We start from the raw sequence: 17654 nt of genomic DNA on the forward strand, positions 1-17654 counted from the left end.
GGAACCAAAAATAGTATTTAAAAACTTTATTAAAATATATAAATGGGTTATTTGGATGAAAAAATGTTATACAGTAGTGAAAATGGACTTTGTTCTGATAAATATAGGTTTAGTACTCAAACATATCCAATTATGAAAAATACTTGCATTTGTAGAAAAATACCTCACAAAGGTTTGTAAAATGAAAGGCCTCTCTTAATCAGAGGCCAAATAATTAAAAATGGTAATGGTATCCAACATCACAGCAATCGTAATATACTGGTTAAAAGGTAACAAAATTGAACAAAGCACAAGTTTAAAAAAAAAACATGCAAACACGTTTTTTGTTCGTTTATACATTGACACATTTCACTTTTCACTGCAAAATGAATAAACTGTATGGAGAGCTCATTTAAGCTGGCAGATTTTGACCGAAGTTCCCACTCCAAAGCCTGGGTAGAGTGCTTCAGTGAAGGCCGTCTCGAACCTGTGCAGTAGGGTCATGCCTTCCCCAATGCTGTAGAACGCCAGAACGCCTGCCTTGTGATCCAGGTAGACGCCTATCCTGGGTGAATGGGGTGCACTGATGGCCTTGTCTACCCGGTTGTGCCAGGCTGAGTAGCCCGTGTCGGAGCACAGGAGGCTCCAGGATTTGTCATTGTATCCCAGCAGACAGAGGGAGCCTTTGCCTTTGCGGCTGATGCCCTTGTAGGCCACGCCCATGGAGAACTCTCCGCTCCACTCGATCTCCCAGTAGAAGCGGCCGCCGGACAGGGCCTCGCGACACAGCACCTGGGCAAAGCTGTCGAACCTCTCCGGGGTGTCGGAGTACGGCTGCAGGTCCCTGGTCCTGATCACCTTCCTGTTGCTCTCAGACAGATGAAGCTCCTTGTAGGCCGTGTGAGGGTCCAGCCTGAGCTGGCAGAAATCTGTAAAAACAAAATACAATACAGGGAACATGAAGATGGAACACTGAAACAAAACAAAAACAAACCAAACAAAAAAAAGCTGCTGTGTTTATGGAATTATGATTACAACTGGAATTGAAAAATAGGATTAATTGATAATGGATGAAAATTGTGATGGATGGAGACAGATTGTTTTTGACTTGGTGATTTACAGAGACACAAAATGCAAAGAAGGTACTTACATTTCAGAAACTCAGACCGGGTCTTTGGTTCTGGGGGTACAGCACTGTCCACGACTATGTCTTGTCTGACTATATTGTGGAAAAATGGTTTTATTATTGCTTTTGATAGATGCTGTTTCTGATATTTTTACATTAGTGTCAGTATGTGAGCATGCAACAATTTGTAGATGTTACAGCCTTAAAGCCATAACTTACCTCTGGAGCTTCTTTCCCTGGTGCGGTTTTGCATTGTGTACACAGGAACTTCATTTACTGTCATTCAATAAAAAAAAACAAAATGAAGTTACTGATCAAGAAGGCGGTTCACACTGAGATCACATAACATCTGAAAGTTTACCGACATTCTTAGGTGTCCATTACATTTGAGAATTTAAATTGTGTTGACACAGGGTCTGGATTATTTTGTCAATTTCCTTCTTTATTTATTTAACCTAGTCATTTGGACTGTTGATATGTGCAGCATGCACCAGTTCAAGAGTCCAGGTTGTCAGTATTTGTCCAGACTATCCTGGTTTAACATCAACATGGGGCAAGACACTAGTGGTGCATTCTTAGGTGTCTATTACATTTGAGAATTTAAATTGTGTTGACACAGGGTCTGGATTATTTTGTCAATTTCCTTCTTTATTTATTTAACCTAGTCATTTGGACTGTTGATATGTGCAGCATGCACCAGTTCAAGAGTCCAGGTTGTCAGTATTTGTCCAGACTATCCTGGTTTAACATCAACATGGGGCAAGACACTAGTGGTGCAGTTCTTACCAGACTTGGAGATCTTGAGAAGCTCCTCTTGGCCGAGCTCCTCCAGTCTCTCTTTTATCGCCGCCACGGCTTTCCTGGCCGCTCCAAACGAGAAGTCTGGATTGAGGGAGACTCTTGGCACAAACCCATCATCCGTAGGGGTGCAAAGATAGTTGAAGTTCTACCATAAGTGAATAAAAAGGACAAACCGTTATATGACAGTGTTGTGCCATCAGTCAGACTGGAAATTAGATTTTTGAGATACGTGATACTTGTATGTGTAGAGATGCCTTTGTTCCCACTCTACCTGTAAGAAATGGATGTGGTCATCCGTGCTGTACAGCTGCTTGAGTCCAGTCTCCTTCTTCTGCAGTTCGGCGATCTCCTGCTCCAGACGCTCCATTAGGCCCTCAGCCTGGCCGAAGGCCGCCCTCTCATTTATGTTGATCAGCTTGGTGACCTCTGACCTCATCCTCTCGATGGAGGTGATCATTTCGTCAAACATCTTCTTGCTCTCGGCCATGGCTCTCTGAGCAGAGCTCTGAAAAACACAAGGCCCCACACCGTTCACTAAGATGACCCTTTTGACCTCACCGTTGTATCAACAGGTACTCCAGTACTACAGTATCATACACTGTTTGCAGGTTAACTTTGCCCTGTGTGGGCATGCATTCTGTCCACTGTATAGTTATCTCTGTTTCTAATTGTGTAGTTGTAGCATTAGCAAACATGAGTTTCTGTGGTAGTTGGGAGCTAATAGTGTCGGGTTTAACCTTGAGATATGTGATTTGTGTCTGTGGAACTTTGATAACAGACACTCTTTATGGATAAAATTTGGCTACCTCCTTGAGTGAATTTTCCATTTACCTTGAGGGAGTCCACAGCAGTCTTCAGCTCCTCCAATTCTTTTGTCCTCTGCTGGCATTTCTGCCGAATTTCAGCTTGGGACACACCAAGGAGTTTCTATTGAATAAAACCCATTGAAATAAAAACATTAGATATTGTTTAGGCATCTGTGCATGTAGGAGTTTCTTGGATGTAGGACAGTCAAAGTCCATTGTACTCTCTAGATCTATCCCCCACCTATCGTAAAGCTGTCTTCTCTTCAGTTGTTTCAGTGCATTTACAGTGGTGGGAAAAATATTCTCCCCAGTGGCCTAATTGTGTCTTTTTTTAATCAGCAGCGCTGAAGGGACCTGCTCAGTATGTGTGGCATTATCTCAGGAGATGGAGGGAAAAGAAAAGAGAGGAGGCGGAATCCGAACAACGCGAGGAATGCAAAAAACTACCGCGGTCCAACCGGCCTGTGGAGAGACATTTCAAGGTGCACACGTCCCAGTCTTCAGCCAACACAGAGGGGCTTTAGCGCAACCTTTAACCAAGCCCACCGAACCATTCTTCAAGATAAGCTTGAGGAATGTGGGGAATCTGGGGAGGGGGGATAAAAAGTGTGTGTGTGTGTGTGTGTGTGTGTGTGTGTGTGTGTGTGTGTGTGTGTGTGTGTCAGTGACTGAGAGAAAGAGAATTAGGGAGAGGGGAGAGAGAGTGTAAGAGAGACAGACGTGAGACTTAGGTCTCTTAATCTGGGATTTGAGAAAAACCAGGCCCCTATTTATCAAGTGATGAAAAATATAAAGCCTTGTCTTTTGTATTGGACTAATTGCTATGAAAACCTTACTGGGGTATTGCATGTATTTATTTTCCCAACTACTTACTAATAAGCCCAATCCAATGTGATTCAAATTGGCTAACATCTTGTGATGTTGTTTTTTGGAGATGAAAGAACAAAAGGAGGTCCACCCATCCGCCAGACTAGGTCTTTGTGCATCTCACTAGGTGGTTTGGTTTGATATGCCCCCCACCCCATCGGCGAGAACAGCTGTGGGATCACAGGACTTCGAGGAGTTTTCATTGCACTAATTATCAAGACATTCCTCTGGCCAGAGGAAACCAGCAGAGCGCATGTCTTTTAGCCATACATGCTTGCTGAGGTGGGTGATGGCTTTGACAAGGGCTTAAGCACTGCGTTGTTTTTTTCTCTCACAGTGATAGTGGGGGGGTTGGGAAGTTGACTCTCCTGCATTCCTCTATCAAGGCCTAATCTCACAACCCTGAGATCTTTCTCTCTGAGAACTTTCTCTCCCTCCACTTCAGCTATTTCAAAGTAGGGGAGGAGACCAGGGACAGGACAATATATAATTTGTCACTGGAACACTCCCAGTATCAGTAATACATTCTGAGCAGCTCTCTCACAGTGTGTGCTCTTGACCTACCTCATATTCCCTCCCTTTTTTCAAAGTTGTTTACCCTCCCTATTCAATTTCATTCCCAGCCAAACTTTTAATCAGAACTTTTAAACATTGGTGCTCACAAATGTAATGATCTGCCAATTTAGATCTCATATTAGATCAATATTTATGGACAGACTTTATATCCATTCAATTCAATCCAATTCAATTAAAATCCTTTAATTTATACCCTAGCCTAGGGGCATTAGGATAATGACTGCAAGACAAGATAAAAGAACATCCAACATTTATCTTGAATCATCTAAAATGTTTCTGACTCACATGCAATGTTTTCTGACTAAGTACATGGCAGGAGTTCCTGAAAAGAGGGTGGCTCGCCTCGCACTCACCTGTTTCTCGCTTCTCTCTGCCTCAGCGGACACAATGTCGTGACCCTTGTGCTCGCTGACCGTACAGATGGCACAGATGCACATCTGGTCAGTGCGGCAGAACAGCTCCAGGCTCTTCTGGTGCTGTGGGCAGATCTTGCGGTCCAGGTTGCCCAGCTCGTCCACCAGCTTGTGCCTCTTGAAGGTGGCCGACTCATAGTGAGGCTTCAGGTGCTTCTCACAGTAAGACGCCAGGCAGTTGAGGCACGACTTGATGGCCTTCAGCTTCTTGCCCGAGCAATAGTCGCAGGGCACGTCGGCAGGCCCCGCGTAGCTGTTGGCTGCTGGCAACGGTGCTTGGGCGACCAGGTTGAGGCCTGTCTTCTTGATCTTCTCGGCCACCTTAGTGAGAGTAGCGTTTGGCCGGAGCACTGGTCTCTGGGTGAAGGTGATCCGACACTGGGGGCATATGTAGATGCCAGTGTAGTCTGCCTCGTTCCAGTAGCCACTGATACAGTCCATACAGAAGCTGTGGCCACAGGGAATAGCCACAGGGTCCTTCAGGAGCTCCACACATAAGGGACAGCTGAAGTAATCCGGGGACATGGGTTCGGCCATGCTGCGTACTCCTTTTCCAAGTCACAAACACACACACGCACCTGTCAGGTTGTGAAAGGCAAAAAAATGGAAGGAATCTGACTGAGTCAGTGAGAGAGTGAGAGAGCGAGGGAGAAAGAAAGAGAGAGAGATGGCTCCGAGCCTGCTAACCTTGGGAGAATGCAATGACGCCAGCCAGAGACAGGACCTACTTGTCTTTCTGAATTCCACAGGTTATTGATTGAAAGCAGACAGAGCCCTCCCCCTTTTTTCTCGGCTCTGGTGGTGTGGGTTGAGCGCAGCCCCAGCGGAGATAAACAGGTCGAGCCAGGGCTGCCAGAGTCTTAAAGGAGCGGGAGAGTGCGGGGGAGCCAGAGAGAGAGAAAGACAGAGAGGGGCGGAGTGACCGGGGAGAGAGAGAGAGAGAGAGAGAAGAGAGAGAGAGAGAGAGAGAGAGAGAGAGAGAGACAGAGACAGAGAGAGAAAAGGCAGGCAGGCAGGCAGACAGCCTGAGAATGAATGAATTGTAGTAGTGAAGGGACTTGAGACAGGGCTAAGTGTGCCAGCATAATGAAATGCAAACAAGATTTTTTGGGTCGGCTTTTCCTGTGCTTAGCCGAGCCTATCTAAACGTGTGCTGGAAGCCAACACGATTTTGCACTGGTTAAACCCAGAGAGTCTGCAACCTTGTGTTGTTAATCATTATCCACTGTTTGCATTTGCTTTTCACTTTTGTTTATCATGGTCGGAGATACAATCAAATATCTTTGTATTTATCACCCTCTTTGTATTTGCCTATGTCCAAAACTTGCTGCCATTTTAGGGTGTTATTCTTTTACCTTTTCAGTTGCCCCTTGGTCTCCTTGAACAGGAGCTTTTTTATTCTTATTTGTGCTTAAAATGTCCTATACTGACGAGACCACCAGGATGCACTGTGGCACATTGTAATTTACATGTCACATACAGCAAATATGGGATCCGGCTGAGTAGGGCTTGTTCTGACTGTAAATACCATCTGAGAGACGTTTTGCTGTTGCTGGTTTAACTTGTTTGGTGAGCTTTGGAGTGCAAGTGTGTGGAAAAGGAAAGGCTGGATCTGTCATAGTTACATAGATACATGACCTTTGTCAAAGATCAAAATGTGAAATAAAAGTTTCAACATTTTGGCCAAAGATAAAGTAAAGAAACACAGATACACATTGAAATATCATCAAGTGTCATAAACATATGACTTTCAAAACATGTTTTTCCGTCATTGTCATGAAGTAGTAAGCAAAACCACATACCTCCCTAATGCATCAGAGACCAATTTAGTTGTAATGTGTCACTCCACATTGTATTGTAAGTGTAGTTGATGTAACACCACCTGGATATAGCACAAAAATAGAAGTGTAATAATTGTATTTAATTTAATATGTATTTACTATTTACATACTTTATTTAATTTAATAAAACTTTATGCTTTATAGATTTAAAGATCCATTTTTAAAGCTTGAATATTTATAGATAGTCAAGATAGTCAGATTATTATGTTGGATTCAGCATTTTTTCCTAATCCAATGTGCCACGCCTGTAATGCACTTGTAGTAGTTGTGACAAGGGCAATGGCAGCCATTTAGGCACACCTTAGAGGCTTGAAGAGTACAGTATCACCTCTCATACACATTATGAACCTTTTCAGAGCATCTATCAGTTTCGCCATCATTTTCCCCTCATTTGCATTTCTATAGATGCTCCTTTTCTGGACGTTAGGATCAAGCGAACCTAAATGGATGCCATTGCCCTTGTTTAAATGTTTCATCTCCAAGTGAGATAGATCAGTGTATGTAAAGGCCTTTAGAAATCAGAAAAAGGTGCTATGTATGTGTAATTGTCACTATTCACTATTTACAGTTTAGATTAATAAAAATTATAGGACTAGGGATTTAGATGTCTCTTTGAATATGAACCAATAATCCTGTAGGAAAAGCCTCTGGGGTCTTCCCAACTGTAATATTTTACAGTACATTTAACCAGAAGGGTAAGTTGTATTCATGATGACTCCTCCATAAGGTGAGGCCAAAGTTATTGTAAGCTCAGTCACTTCCTTTATTTCTGGAATGTCGATCTGTTTCTAAATCAAACATGAGGAAACACTAGTGTACATACTTTAACAGAAACCTGTTAGCACCTATGCTCTCTGACTGGTTGTGCAAGCATCGCCGATGTCCTGCCTCCCCTCGTATCTTACATCACCACGTAGAGAGTTTCGCCTCGCTCCATATTTGGTCCGGTTTCTGATAAGCTGGTTTCTCCTTCCTTCCTTTTTTCTCAGCTGTTTTGATTTGAGCCTCGGAGAAGCAGGCCAATCCGCACTTACACATTAACCACCTTGATGAGGGGTGTGGGCTGACAGAGGCTAGAGTTCAACCGCAGCTAAACACACAGACACAGACATTTAAATAAAAATGAGCTAAAAGGGGTTGGAGTGGACACTGTAGACTGGACACCGAAACCCTCCACCCTTTGTCCATTCTGCTCTGTAATACTGTGCTTATTTTATGCTCTGCATCGTCTGCAGCACACCGCCCGCCGAAGGGCAAGCTTCATTAAACAGAGTGGAGGTGAAGGACTGTGTGTGTGTGTGTGTGTGTGTGTGTGTGTGTGTGTGTGTGAGAGAGAGAGAAAGTGTGTGTGTGTGTGTGTGTTGTGCTTGGCGGAGTGTGGTACGTTACCATGAGAAAGAGCATAAGTGGACTCTCTCAATGCAGAAGTCAAGAGCAGGGCTGTGCCCATGCGATTGGTCAGTGAGTAGAGACAAGGTATTTACAAGCGGTTCCCTTAAACAATGGATACCTTTGTTGGCCTTGGCCGGGACAGAGAGAGATTGTGTGTACGTGCATTTGTGTGTGTGTGTGTATGTGTGAGTGAGTGCATGCACACGTGTGCTGCACATATTGGATACCACTGCAGGCATTTTAGGGGGTGGGGGGGGTATATGGTGCCACTAATATGTATGGTCCCATGCATCATTTGATCTAATATACTGTATCTACCATCATCCAATCTTGTAAGCCCACATAAATTAGTTTTGTTTTGATCATTTGCCACTGTAAAACCACTGTTGGGACTGCACAGCTACTGCATGTAATACTGAAGTACAGGGAAAAGTTCAGCTGTTTGGCAAAAACATATCTGTCAGCAGGCTGACAGTCACAACTGTAACTGTGTGTGGTATTTGAAGTGCATTTAAAGAACAGTCCCACCCAGACCTGAGTCAGATTCATAGTGCTTCTGATGGCCTAAGGCAGGGATCACACTGGCCAGTGTAACGCAATGCAACACAACATAACGCTCAGACCATAATAAGTTCTATCTTGTTCCTAATAAACACAAATGGTTTCCCTAAACTGACAATTGAATACGCTCGCGTTGTGCTTTGAAAGTTGAACCAAGTTCAACGCTCAGCTTGTTCAACGCTAGCATTAGAGAACAATATCTATCTATCTATCTATCTATCTATCTATCTATCTATCTATCTATCTATCTATCTATCTATCAATAGGAAACCTGCTATATCTATCTATCTATCTATCAATAGGAAAGTGTGATCTCTGCCTAACAGAATAATCCTACTGCGTGTTCAGTTTACTACTGAATTCAGATACAATACTAATAGAGAGACATCGTATTTGAAAAAGGCTACTCGTCAAAGACCAGTGGCGGTGCGGTGGGAACAAATTAACCATTGACCAAAGCACAGGTACATGAGGTAGGCTGCTTTTTATACAGTTCATCTTGTATGTCAGATGTACTGTGTAACCTGAACACCTTGTGATGTTTTATGGCAGTGTCCTGTGAAACAAATATAAAACCAACTGGCTGCTTTGCCACGGTGCATTAAATAGACTCATTAAACTGTAGGTCAGATGGTTAAGAAGAGCAGTGGAAAAAAAGACATTAACCTGAATTCTTGGTCCAGGTGTGCCATAGTGTAGTTGTATGAGATTCCTAATGTGTTTTTTATGCACAAATACAGGGTTTAACGCAAGGAACATTTCTGTGCCTGCAGTCACCAGAAACTTACCAGAAGTCGTCCAAAATAATTATCTGATTATCTATTTCCAAATCCTAAATGGTCTGGCCCACATCTGAATTCAGACACAGTGCCTGGGAACTTTAAGGCCTGGCAAATACTTTCTGAGGGTGCAGTTATTCATCTGCTATGACGTGGTGTTGACAAACAACAGTATTTCATAATGCATGATGTCATTTTCTAATTTCTATAAGCACATTCTTTATCAGCAACAGCTAATAGACAGCTACTTTCAGTTCCCGCATGCATCAACATAAAACATTAAATCTACTCTAAGTGTGGAAAGCCATATTCTACACATACTTTCATTTGAAAAGAATGTTTCAGAGAGCACTATAGCCTCTCTTTGCAATTGCAGTCCACCGTGCACTCAAAATCAAACCAGCATGTGATCGTAAATCCTGTCAGCCAGTGCAGCTGTCACAGACGGTTTACAGAGACTGCACTGCCGACCGTTTGCAGTCATGTGAAAATGGGATGCTCCCCCTCTCTCAGCGGAAAGTTCTCCTCAGCAGGCCCCCTTTGACCTGACATTATCAGGCTTATCTGGCCTGGTCACATTCCTGCCAGACTTTTTGTTTTAACTGGTGAAACTATAGATCTGGCAGCCATCTTGGCAAGAAAGAATTTCAAACTTGTGATGGGGACAGGGAAATGAGGAGAGAATAAAAGATCTATTTATGAGTGACATGCAGAAAGGGTGATATTTTTGAAAGGCCATTCCATTGTATTACATGATTTGAGGTTTTGGATTCTTACCAAAACAAATGCACTTATTTGTCTCTTGCAGCTGGGTAGTTTCAGTCTCGCTCTGTCCTGCCACACAAACACAAGTTGAATGTGTAATCGCAGGAATGGTGAGGGGGAAATGTGCTAATTAAAAAGTTGATTATTTACTATTTCCATTTACATGACATTGCAAGCACCCATTTGAATTTACTACACGTATTTTTTCCCTAAAAATTCCAGTTGCTCAGTAGAGTATGCTTAAGTGGATGCATGCCTCCAAATTGAAACAAACATTTACCTGCCTCATTCACAACGTAACACTTGTAAAACTCCACCATAGGGCTGAGAGTGATTCAGGTGCTGGAACTCACACCTCAAACATTCCTCACTTTTTGCCAGTAACTGGAGAATCATTTCTTTGGATTCTCACACATGAAATTTGCATTGAAGATTTGAATAATTCTTTCCCCCATTCTTTCATGTTATTGGACTAAAAAATTCCTCATTTGGATGTGCTTTTGCTCTTTTTTCAAATACAAAGAGCCCTTTCAGTGTTTCCTCCTTCCATTAATTTACACTGCCCTCGGCTCTCCTGTGCCAGGGGGTCATGCTGTGCGGGAGACTAAGTGGGCATCCATCATTATGCCCCCGCTGCACAGCAGCCTACTGGTATGCAAGAGCTCTGTTTTTCCCCGGATATAAGGTCATGCAGGAGAACCTAGCATTAAATTAAATTAAATTAAATGTAATGGCAAACTCGACACTAATCTATCTTCCTGATGCCTAAAAGCTCAGAGGCTGTAAAAGGAGACACGTCAATGCTTTGCATAATTATTTGGATATTTAAGTGTTTTTGTGTTTGTGTCTGTGCTCCAATGGACAATGGACTGAACATGGTAGAAGAGGAGCTTTAGTATTTTGTAGTTTACAATGCAGAATATCACATGGGAAGTGATGTAATGCATATGAAGGTTCCTGTAACATAAACATCAGCGATATTTATAGCAACACAGTATTGTTTTGTGCAAGGCTGCCATCCACTCTTTGTTTTTCTCATGGATCCAGCTCGGAGCTCTGTCCTCTTGTTCAACGACTAAATTGTCAAAACAAAGTTGTGTCCTGAGATCACACATTTCATTCATTCTTTTGTGCTGCCATATTCGCGCTCACTCACGCTGGCTGTCATTTTCCTCTCTCTCACTCACCTCCAGTGCCATAGCCACACCTCCGTGCCCTCCCCTCCCTCCCTGTCGTTGACTAGTTTCTGCTTAACCTGTTTAGCGTCCCTCCCTGTGAAGTCTATATAACTGCGGGCGGTGTCACCTGCCGCTCACTCGACTTATAACGATTCAAGCAAACCACAACCTGCTGACCGTTCACTGACCCAGATTGCCAACACAAAATCAATAGATGTCGGCCGACCAGGATATCTGTCACTTGTGCAAGGAGGACCTGCGGGACCCTGTGTCCATCCCATGTGGACACATCTTCTGCTCCATCTGCCTGAAGACCTACTGGGACCATGCTGAACACACGGGCACCTACATGTGTCCCCAGTGCCGGGTCACGTACAACAAGAGGCCCACGCCGCGACGCCTCCACTCCTCAAACTCCCACTCCTCCTCGCGCCATTCCATGTCCAGCTACCAGGCCACCGAGCCTTCGCCCCCGGCCCCGCCATCCCCGGATTACAACTACGCCGGCTCCCGCGACGTGGGCTGCGACATTTGCATCGGCCGCAAGCTGAAGGCCGTTAAGTCCTGCCTCATGTGCCTGGCGTCGTACTGCGAGAAGCACCTGAAGCCCCACCACGAGAACGCCGCCTTCAAGAGGCACAAGCTGGTGGACGAGATCGGTCACCTGGACCGCCAGATCTGCCCGCAGCATCAGAAGGGGCTGGAGCTCTACTGCCGCACTGACCAGATGTGCATCTGCGTGCTGTGCACGGTCAAGGAACACAAGGGCCACGACATGGTGTCCGCCGAGCAGGAGAGAGCAGATATGCAGGTAGGACACGTTCACATCTCGCTGGTTTTGTCAATAATTTGGATCTTATTTACATGTCTGTCCATGCTAATGATTAACGTAGTATTCTTCTTGGAGTAGTTCTGGTTATTTATTGTAGTTTTATGAACCTGGCTATCTCATGGCACTATGCCCTATCGACTTTCGGTCCACTTAAGATGAAGAACAAACATAAACCCCCTCCTCTTACAGTAACGACTAAATAGTGTGAGTAAAGCTTAAGAGAACTTCCTGTTAGACTCAGATGGATTGGTAACCATAGTATCGGCCAAGCCCGTAGAACAAACATGCCTTACTATCAGTAGGCCCCACCCAGAAAGGTTAAGACGTTAATAGATGTGTGTGGTCCAGAATGCACTTGAAACTAGATAGCATTTGCACTGTTGCAACACATAATCTACAGCTCCAATACCCTTGGTCTGCTACACATTTGACATTGTGTTTCAAAATGCAGACTTGTAGATACAGTATAAAACTCTTTTTAACAGCAGGATATATCTCTGGGATATCTTAGCCTTACCATGCTGACGAAAGGACACCAGCTCCTCTAGTTCTGAGCCTGCTTGTTTTCATCACTGTAACAGCTCTTGTGACAGCTCAACAAAAACATGCCACTCACGATTGTTTGTGGTAATCCCCACAGCAACGTCTAGGTGCCACGCAGGCAGAAATCCAGGAGAAGATTCACGACCGGGTGAAGCAGATGGATGAGCTCAAGCAGGCTGTGGACTCTCTTAAGGTAACAAGGACATGCACAGAAATGAACATGATTAAATACATATTAATACTTAAAAACGTATTAAATATTTATTAACGTGTCATACTGATTTGCACTCCAATATTTCACTGAGCGATTTTTCCCACATACTTCCAGTGACTAAAATAATAGAAAAGTATTTGAAGAGTTATTATGAAGGAAGCTCACAAGCAGGCCAAAATAGAATTCCCTTCAAAAGCTCTTCTACTTGTTGTGCACTACAATGGCCGGAAATTCTCCTGTACTAACTCCATGTCCTCATCCCCCCCCCCTCCTCCGTGCAGCACTCAGCCCAGCGGGCCCTGCAGGAAAGCGAGAAGCTCTTTGGGGACATGCTGCGCTCCATTGAGAGGATGCAACAGGAAATGAGCAAGCTCATTACGTCCAATAAGAAGGCGGCGCTCAGCAACGCTGAGGGCCACATGGACAGACTCACCCACGAGATTACGGACCTGAAGAGGAGGGACAACGAGCTGACCGCGCTGTCACGCACCGAGGACCACATCCATTTCATCCAGGTGACTGACCCTCCTGTGCACCAACCAACACAAACATTAAAGTTGAACTGACTTAAAGGAACCATATGTAAGAAATGTATTTCAATTAATCATAAAATGGCCCTGATATGTCACTAAACATTAAGAAAACATTAAGAAATCATGATCATCATTATATCACTGACAACAGTAGTCCGGCCAGGATATTGTCATTTAAAAAGTGAAGTTGCAGCCCTCAACTGATGTTGATGTTGTGTTTTGTCATGTCATGTTGTGTTTTGGCCTGATGTGCCACCCTCCACCTATCTACTAATCACAAAGTCAGTAGTGTTTCGGCATGTTTCGGTTGGCAACCTCGAGTCAGGGGGGAGGGAGAGGGGATACACCACTCTACAGTAATTTGAAAGTGATTGCAGTACTAGTTTTGGCCACAATCTTACATCTGGTTCCTTTAACTAACTCTGTGACTGACTTATGTTTGCATTAAGACTCAAGGCTCCTTAAAGACCCATTAATGATCATGAATTATCATTAAATTGGTTGCACAATGGAGCAAGCAGTGTTGCGCTTTTCTTGTCTCCTTCTCTAAATTGGATTAAGACTCATAACAGGAGACGATAGCAAATATGCGCAGGTCATTTTTCCGTCCAGTTTCATTAAATGCTGTGTCCTTCTTTGCTGGTGCAGAGCTACCACATGCTCATCGCCCAGACTGATGCGGAGGAGCTGCCCAGTGTCAGTGTGAACCCCTACTTCTCATTCGGCTCCGTCACCAAGGCCGTGTCCGAGATGAAGCAGCACCTGCATGAGTTCAGCAATGAGGAGCTGGTCAAAGTGGCCAAGACAGGTAAGGCTGACCGGTACTCTCATATATCCATTGCTGTTTTCTGGAGCTGGACTGACTGAGACTACTTTATGTATTTTGACATTTTTACAGTTGTTTTACTATATAAAGGCTTATTACTGACTCTTAATTGTTTTCCATTTCAGTTAATAAAATGCCATTCTGTCAGCTGGAGGAGCGAGGCAAGAAGAGGAGGACAATGAAATGTAAGTTTCATGGAGATTAAAATGGGTGACCTCCCCTGATTTTCATTGTGGAGCTGGATTGAATGTTGGACTGGCTTTTCTGAAACGCGGGTGCCAGATTCAAAACATTCTTGAGTGGTTGCTAGGCAGTGTCTGCCGTTCCTCCACCATAATATCACCTTTTGTGTACTGATATTCATCCAGTTATCCACATACGTTAGGAACCATTTTCAAGTTGTTGTTTTTCAATTTGAACTAGCCTCTTTCTAAATGACGCCCGTCTCCTGAGTTAAGCAATTAGGAGACATTTTGAAACTGGTTGGCACATCTAAAGGATGCCTGCTGTTTGTCAGTTGCTCAAGAGACATTCATATCTGCACTGCTGGAGACAGCCAACTGGCAGGCAGCATCTTACTCTGCATTTCACAACCCTAGAAGCCTGTGTCATTGATTATTTTTGTTTCCATTAAATAATGTAATTAAGACTGTCACTATGGTTACACCATAAGAATTTAAGTAGTTTAAATCTTCATTCATGTTTTATGTTCAGAACTCCATTGTTTATAATAATAGGGATGGTTCTTGCAGTTCATAATGCACTGAAAATTCTGTCTTCGTTGCCTAATTATCTTCTCATTTCTTGTCTTAGCTGATGAAGTTCAAATGTACAAGAGCCCAAGCCAGCAGCCTCGGAGCAGAGATGAGTTTCTGCAGTGTGAGTAAATGTGTTTTTAAAAGCATAGCCTGTGAGATCTCTATCTCACACACCTCCAGCCATGATGTGATTTATGAGCGCCCTTTGGTCAGGGTCAAAGTTCAGCGAAACAATGGTTACAATAATGACAAGGATGAATTCTGTGGTGTGCTGTTGAGTTTATGGAAGAGTTTGAGTTTTAAGGTGTGGATTGACCAAGCCCCACATTTTTTTTCGATTGAAATGTGTCAAAAAAGACAAAGAGGACAGCAGTTTCTGTCCATCTAGGAGCAGATGTTAGGAGGGAGTGGCCCTGCAGCATTCCTTAGATAGCCAACTGGGTGTGCGTAAGTTACTGAGCATGCTAGCTCTGTTGGTTGAGTGGGAGAGTATGCATATTTAGGCAGGGAGGACCTTCCCATAACTTAAGCAAAATGAAAAAACCACACGATTGTCTGGTAATTCCATCATATTTCATGTTGGCTATTAGTTATTGTATTCACTAGACTCTAATTACTTCAACAATTTTTGGAATGCTGAACCACTGCCAGCATTTTAGTCAGTCAATTAGAATACAGTCTGATTTGTATGTATCTACATACGGTACATACACTAGACCATATAGATTTTTAACTTAGAAAGTAAGCGTTGAACTCATCCATAAGTCCTGTGGGCATGTAGACACATTGTCGGATTCAAGCTTGTTTTTGACAATCCCGGCCTTCTAGATCAGAGACGCTCTCGTCAATCCTCGGGACAACTGAAAATGTCCAACCAACTTTGACCTGCAGAAGTGGACAGACCCATCTGATAGGCAGGTGACACTCACAGTTGTTGTTGTCTGCTGTCGTTGTCTGCTAGTCCACTCCCAAGGGTTATAGTCTCTCTGTTTTCTGAGTCTCTTCCCGTGAAAACTTTGAGGTTGCAGCAGTCATTTGGCCAAAGCATTGAACGTTGCATAAAGTCTTATGACAGGCCAAATGACAGTTTGTGGCCTTTCAGTTTTGTCTGTTGGATTTGGTGGCTGGAGGACGGATTTAGAGTTGCCCTGGTGGTTTTGGTTATTGGTTATTATGGTTTGTGGAGTTTCTTACCTGAGCTTTAAAAATTTCCAGTGGCCTAAGCAAGCTGTGGGTGTGGATGTTTACACTAATGGAACGGGAACGTTCCTGTTGAGAAGCAAAATAATCTAATTTCTCTCTACCTTTGTTTTCTCTCATCCTCTAACAGATGCCTGTCAGCTCACACTGGACTCAAGCACGGCCTACAGACAACTCTATCTGTCACGGGGGAACAGGAAGGCCACTCTGAAGAGAGACCCCCAGGCGTACAGTGACAGTGCTTCCCGGTTTGACTGCCTGCCTCAGGTGCTCTGTAAGGAGGCCCTGTCCGGCGGTGCGTACTACTGGGAGGTGGACTGGAGTGGAGAGGGCGCCTCCATCGGGGTCACCTTCAAAGGCATTAAGCGGACGGGCTACGGCGACTCCGCCCGCATCGGCTACAACCGCAAGTCCTGGAGCCTCTTCTGCTCAGACTCCAGCTACTCGGCCCGCCACGGCAAAGAGCAGAACGAGATCAACGCGCCCTACTGCGCCCGCGTCGGGGTCTTCCTCGACCACTCTGGAGGAACCCTCTCCTTTTACAATACAGAGTCCATGGCGCTTATCTATCAGTTCAAGGCCACCTTCAGTGAACCCGTTTACCCTGGTTTCTGGGTCTGGTATGAGTCAGCAATAACACTATGTCAACTGTAAATAAACAGTTACTTTATTATATGTGAAATTAATTTGATTTGATTATAAATCAATTGTATAATTTGTATTTTTTTGTTTTTGGTAAAACAAATGCATATTATTTGTGAAGTAAGTTACTAACACAGTGATACATACTTCTTATTGAAATATCTGATCTATTGTTTGTGGTCAGAAAATAAAATGATCTAGATTTTTATTTAATCGTATGTTGATATTTTAATCCTGTGAATAGATTATATGAAGAACAAATAAAGTGAACTTGTGAAAATGGCAGCCATGTACATGTGCATATTACTTTAATAAAGTTACTTGTTTAAATATAAAGCATTGTTTCATATTTATATTCAATATAGGCTACGTTGTACATCGTATTAGAACAAACATTCTGTCTAGCATTGTCTTATAGGGAAATAAGGGATAACTTACACTACCGGTCAAAAGTTTGGGGCTAGACATTTCCATTCCACTCCATTATAGACAGAATACCAGCTGAGATCAGTTGCATTGTTTTTTAATCAGGGCAGCAGTTTTTAGATTACGTTATGTGCTTACATAATTGTAAAAGGGTTCTTGACTTGTAGAAAGAAATGGCTGATCTTCATGCAATATCTACATTCCCCATTATCAGCAGCCATTCATCCAATGTCCCAAAGGCACATTCTGTTTACTAATCTGATATAATTTTAAAAGGCTAACTGAGAATACATTGGAGAACCCTTTTGCAATTATGTAAACACATAATATAATCTGAAAACTGCTGCCCTGATTAAAAAAAAGACAATGCAACTGATCTCAGATGGTATTCTAAATCAGTGTAGCTATGCATGGAATCCATTCATCTTGCATACCACTGTACTACCACAAATTATGTTGCAAGTTCAGCAACTCTACCCCAAAGGAAAATGCCGCTTCCATCAGAGGTGGAAAACTAATTAGCTGGTTTACCTGAGTTGTAGGCCTACTCATTAGAATGGGCTGCTTTAGTGAATGAATAAACACAATTTTTGTAG

At 43.4% G+C, this 17654-nt stretch overlaps 2 protein-coding genes across 4 annotated transcripts; one reads left to right on the top strand and one right to left on the bottom strand.

Moving 5' to 3' along the window:
- Window positions 1-11: 11 nt before the first annotated feature.
- Window positions 12-12584, bottom strand: ftr82 (finTRIM family, member 82). Its single transcript, XM_048237315.1, has 9 exons — window positions 12533-12584; window positions 6371-6450; window positions 4509-5146; window positions 2738-2833; window positions 2178-2411; window positions 1892-2051; window positions 1325-1381; window positions 1130-1198; window positions 12-908 (listed from the first exon to the last, which is right to left on the bottom strand). Exons 3-9 carry the CDS (start codon window positions 5103-5105, stop codon window positions 388-390), a joined length of 1734 nt encoding a protein of 577 aa, XP_048093272.1. The 5' UTR covers window positions 5106-5146; window positions 6371-6450; window positions 12533-12584; the 3' UTR covers window positions 12-387.
- On the top strand, window positions 11213-16917 carry ftr83 (finTRIM family, member 83). Of its 3 annotated transcripts, none has more exons than XM_048237313.1 (8): window positions 11213-11895; window positions 12557-12652; window positions 12955-13188; window positions 13855-14014; window positions 14158-14217; window positions 14846-14911; window positions 15619-15704; window positions 16121-16238. In XM_048237313.1, the coding sequence occupies exons 1-7, from the start codon at window positions 11299-11301 to the stop codon at window positions 15672-15674; spliced, it is 1269 nt and encodes a 422-aa protein (XP_048093270.1). In that variant the 5' UTR covers window positions 11213-11298; the 3' UTR covers window positions 15675-15704; window positions 16121-16238. The 3 variants fall into 3 exon arrangements, with proteins under 3 accessions (XP_048093270.1, XP_048093271.1, XP_048093268.1); XM_048237314.1 differs by having other exon boundaries at window positions 15619-15708; window positions 16121-16232; XM_048237311.1 differs by lacking the exon at window positions 15619-15704 and having other exon boundaries at window positions 11215-11895; window positions 16121-16917.
- The last annotated feature ends 737 nt before the right edge of the window (window positions 16918-17654 follow it).

The sequence above is a fragment of the Alosa alosa genome, chromosome 2 (genome assembly GCF_017589495.1).
Source record: "Alosa alosa isolate M-15738 ecotype Scorff River chromosome 2, AALO_Geno_1.1, whole genome shotgun sequence".
NCBI lineage: Eukaryota > Metazoa > Chordata > Actinopteri > Clupeiformes > Clupeidae > Alosa > Alosa alosa.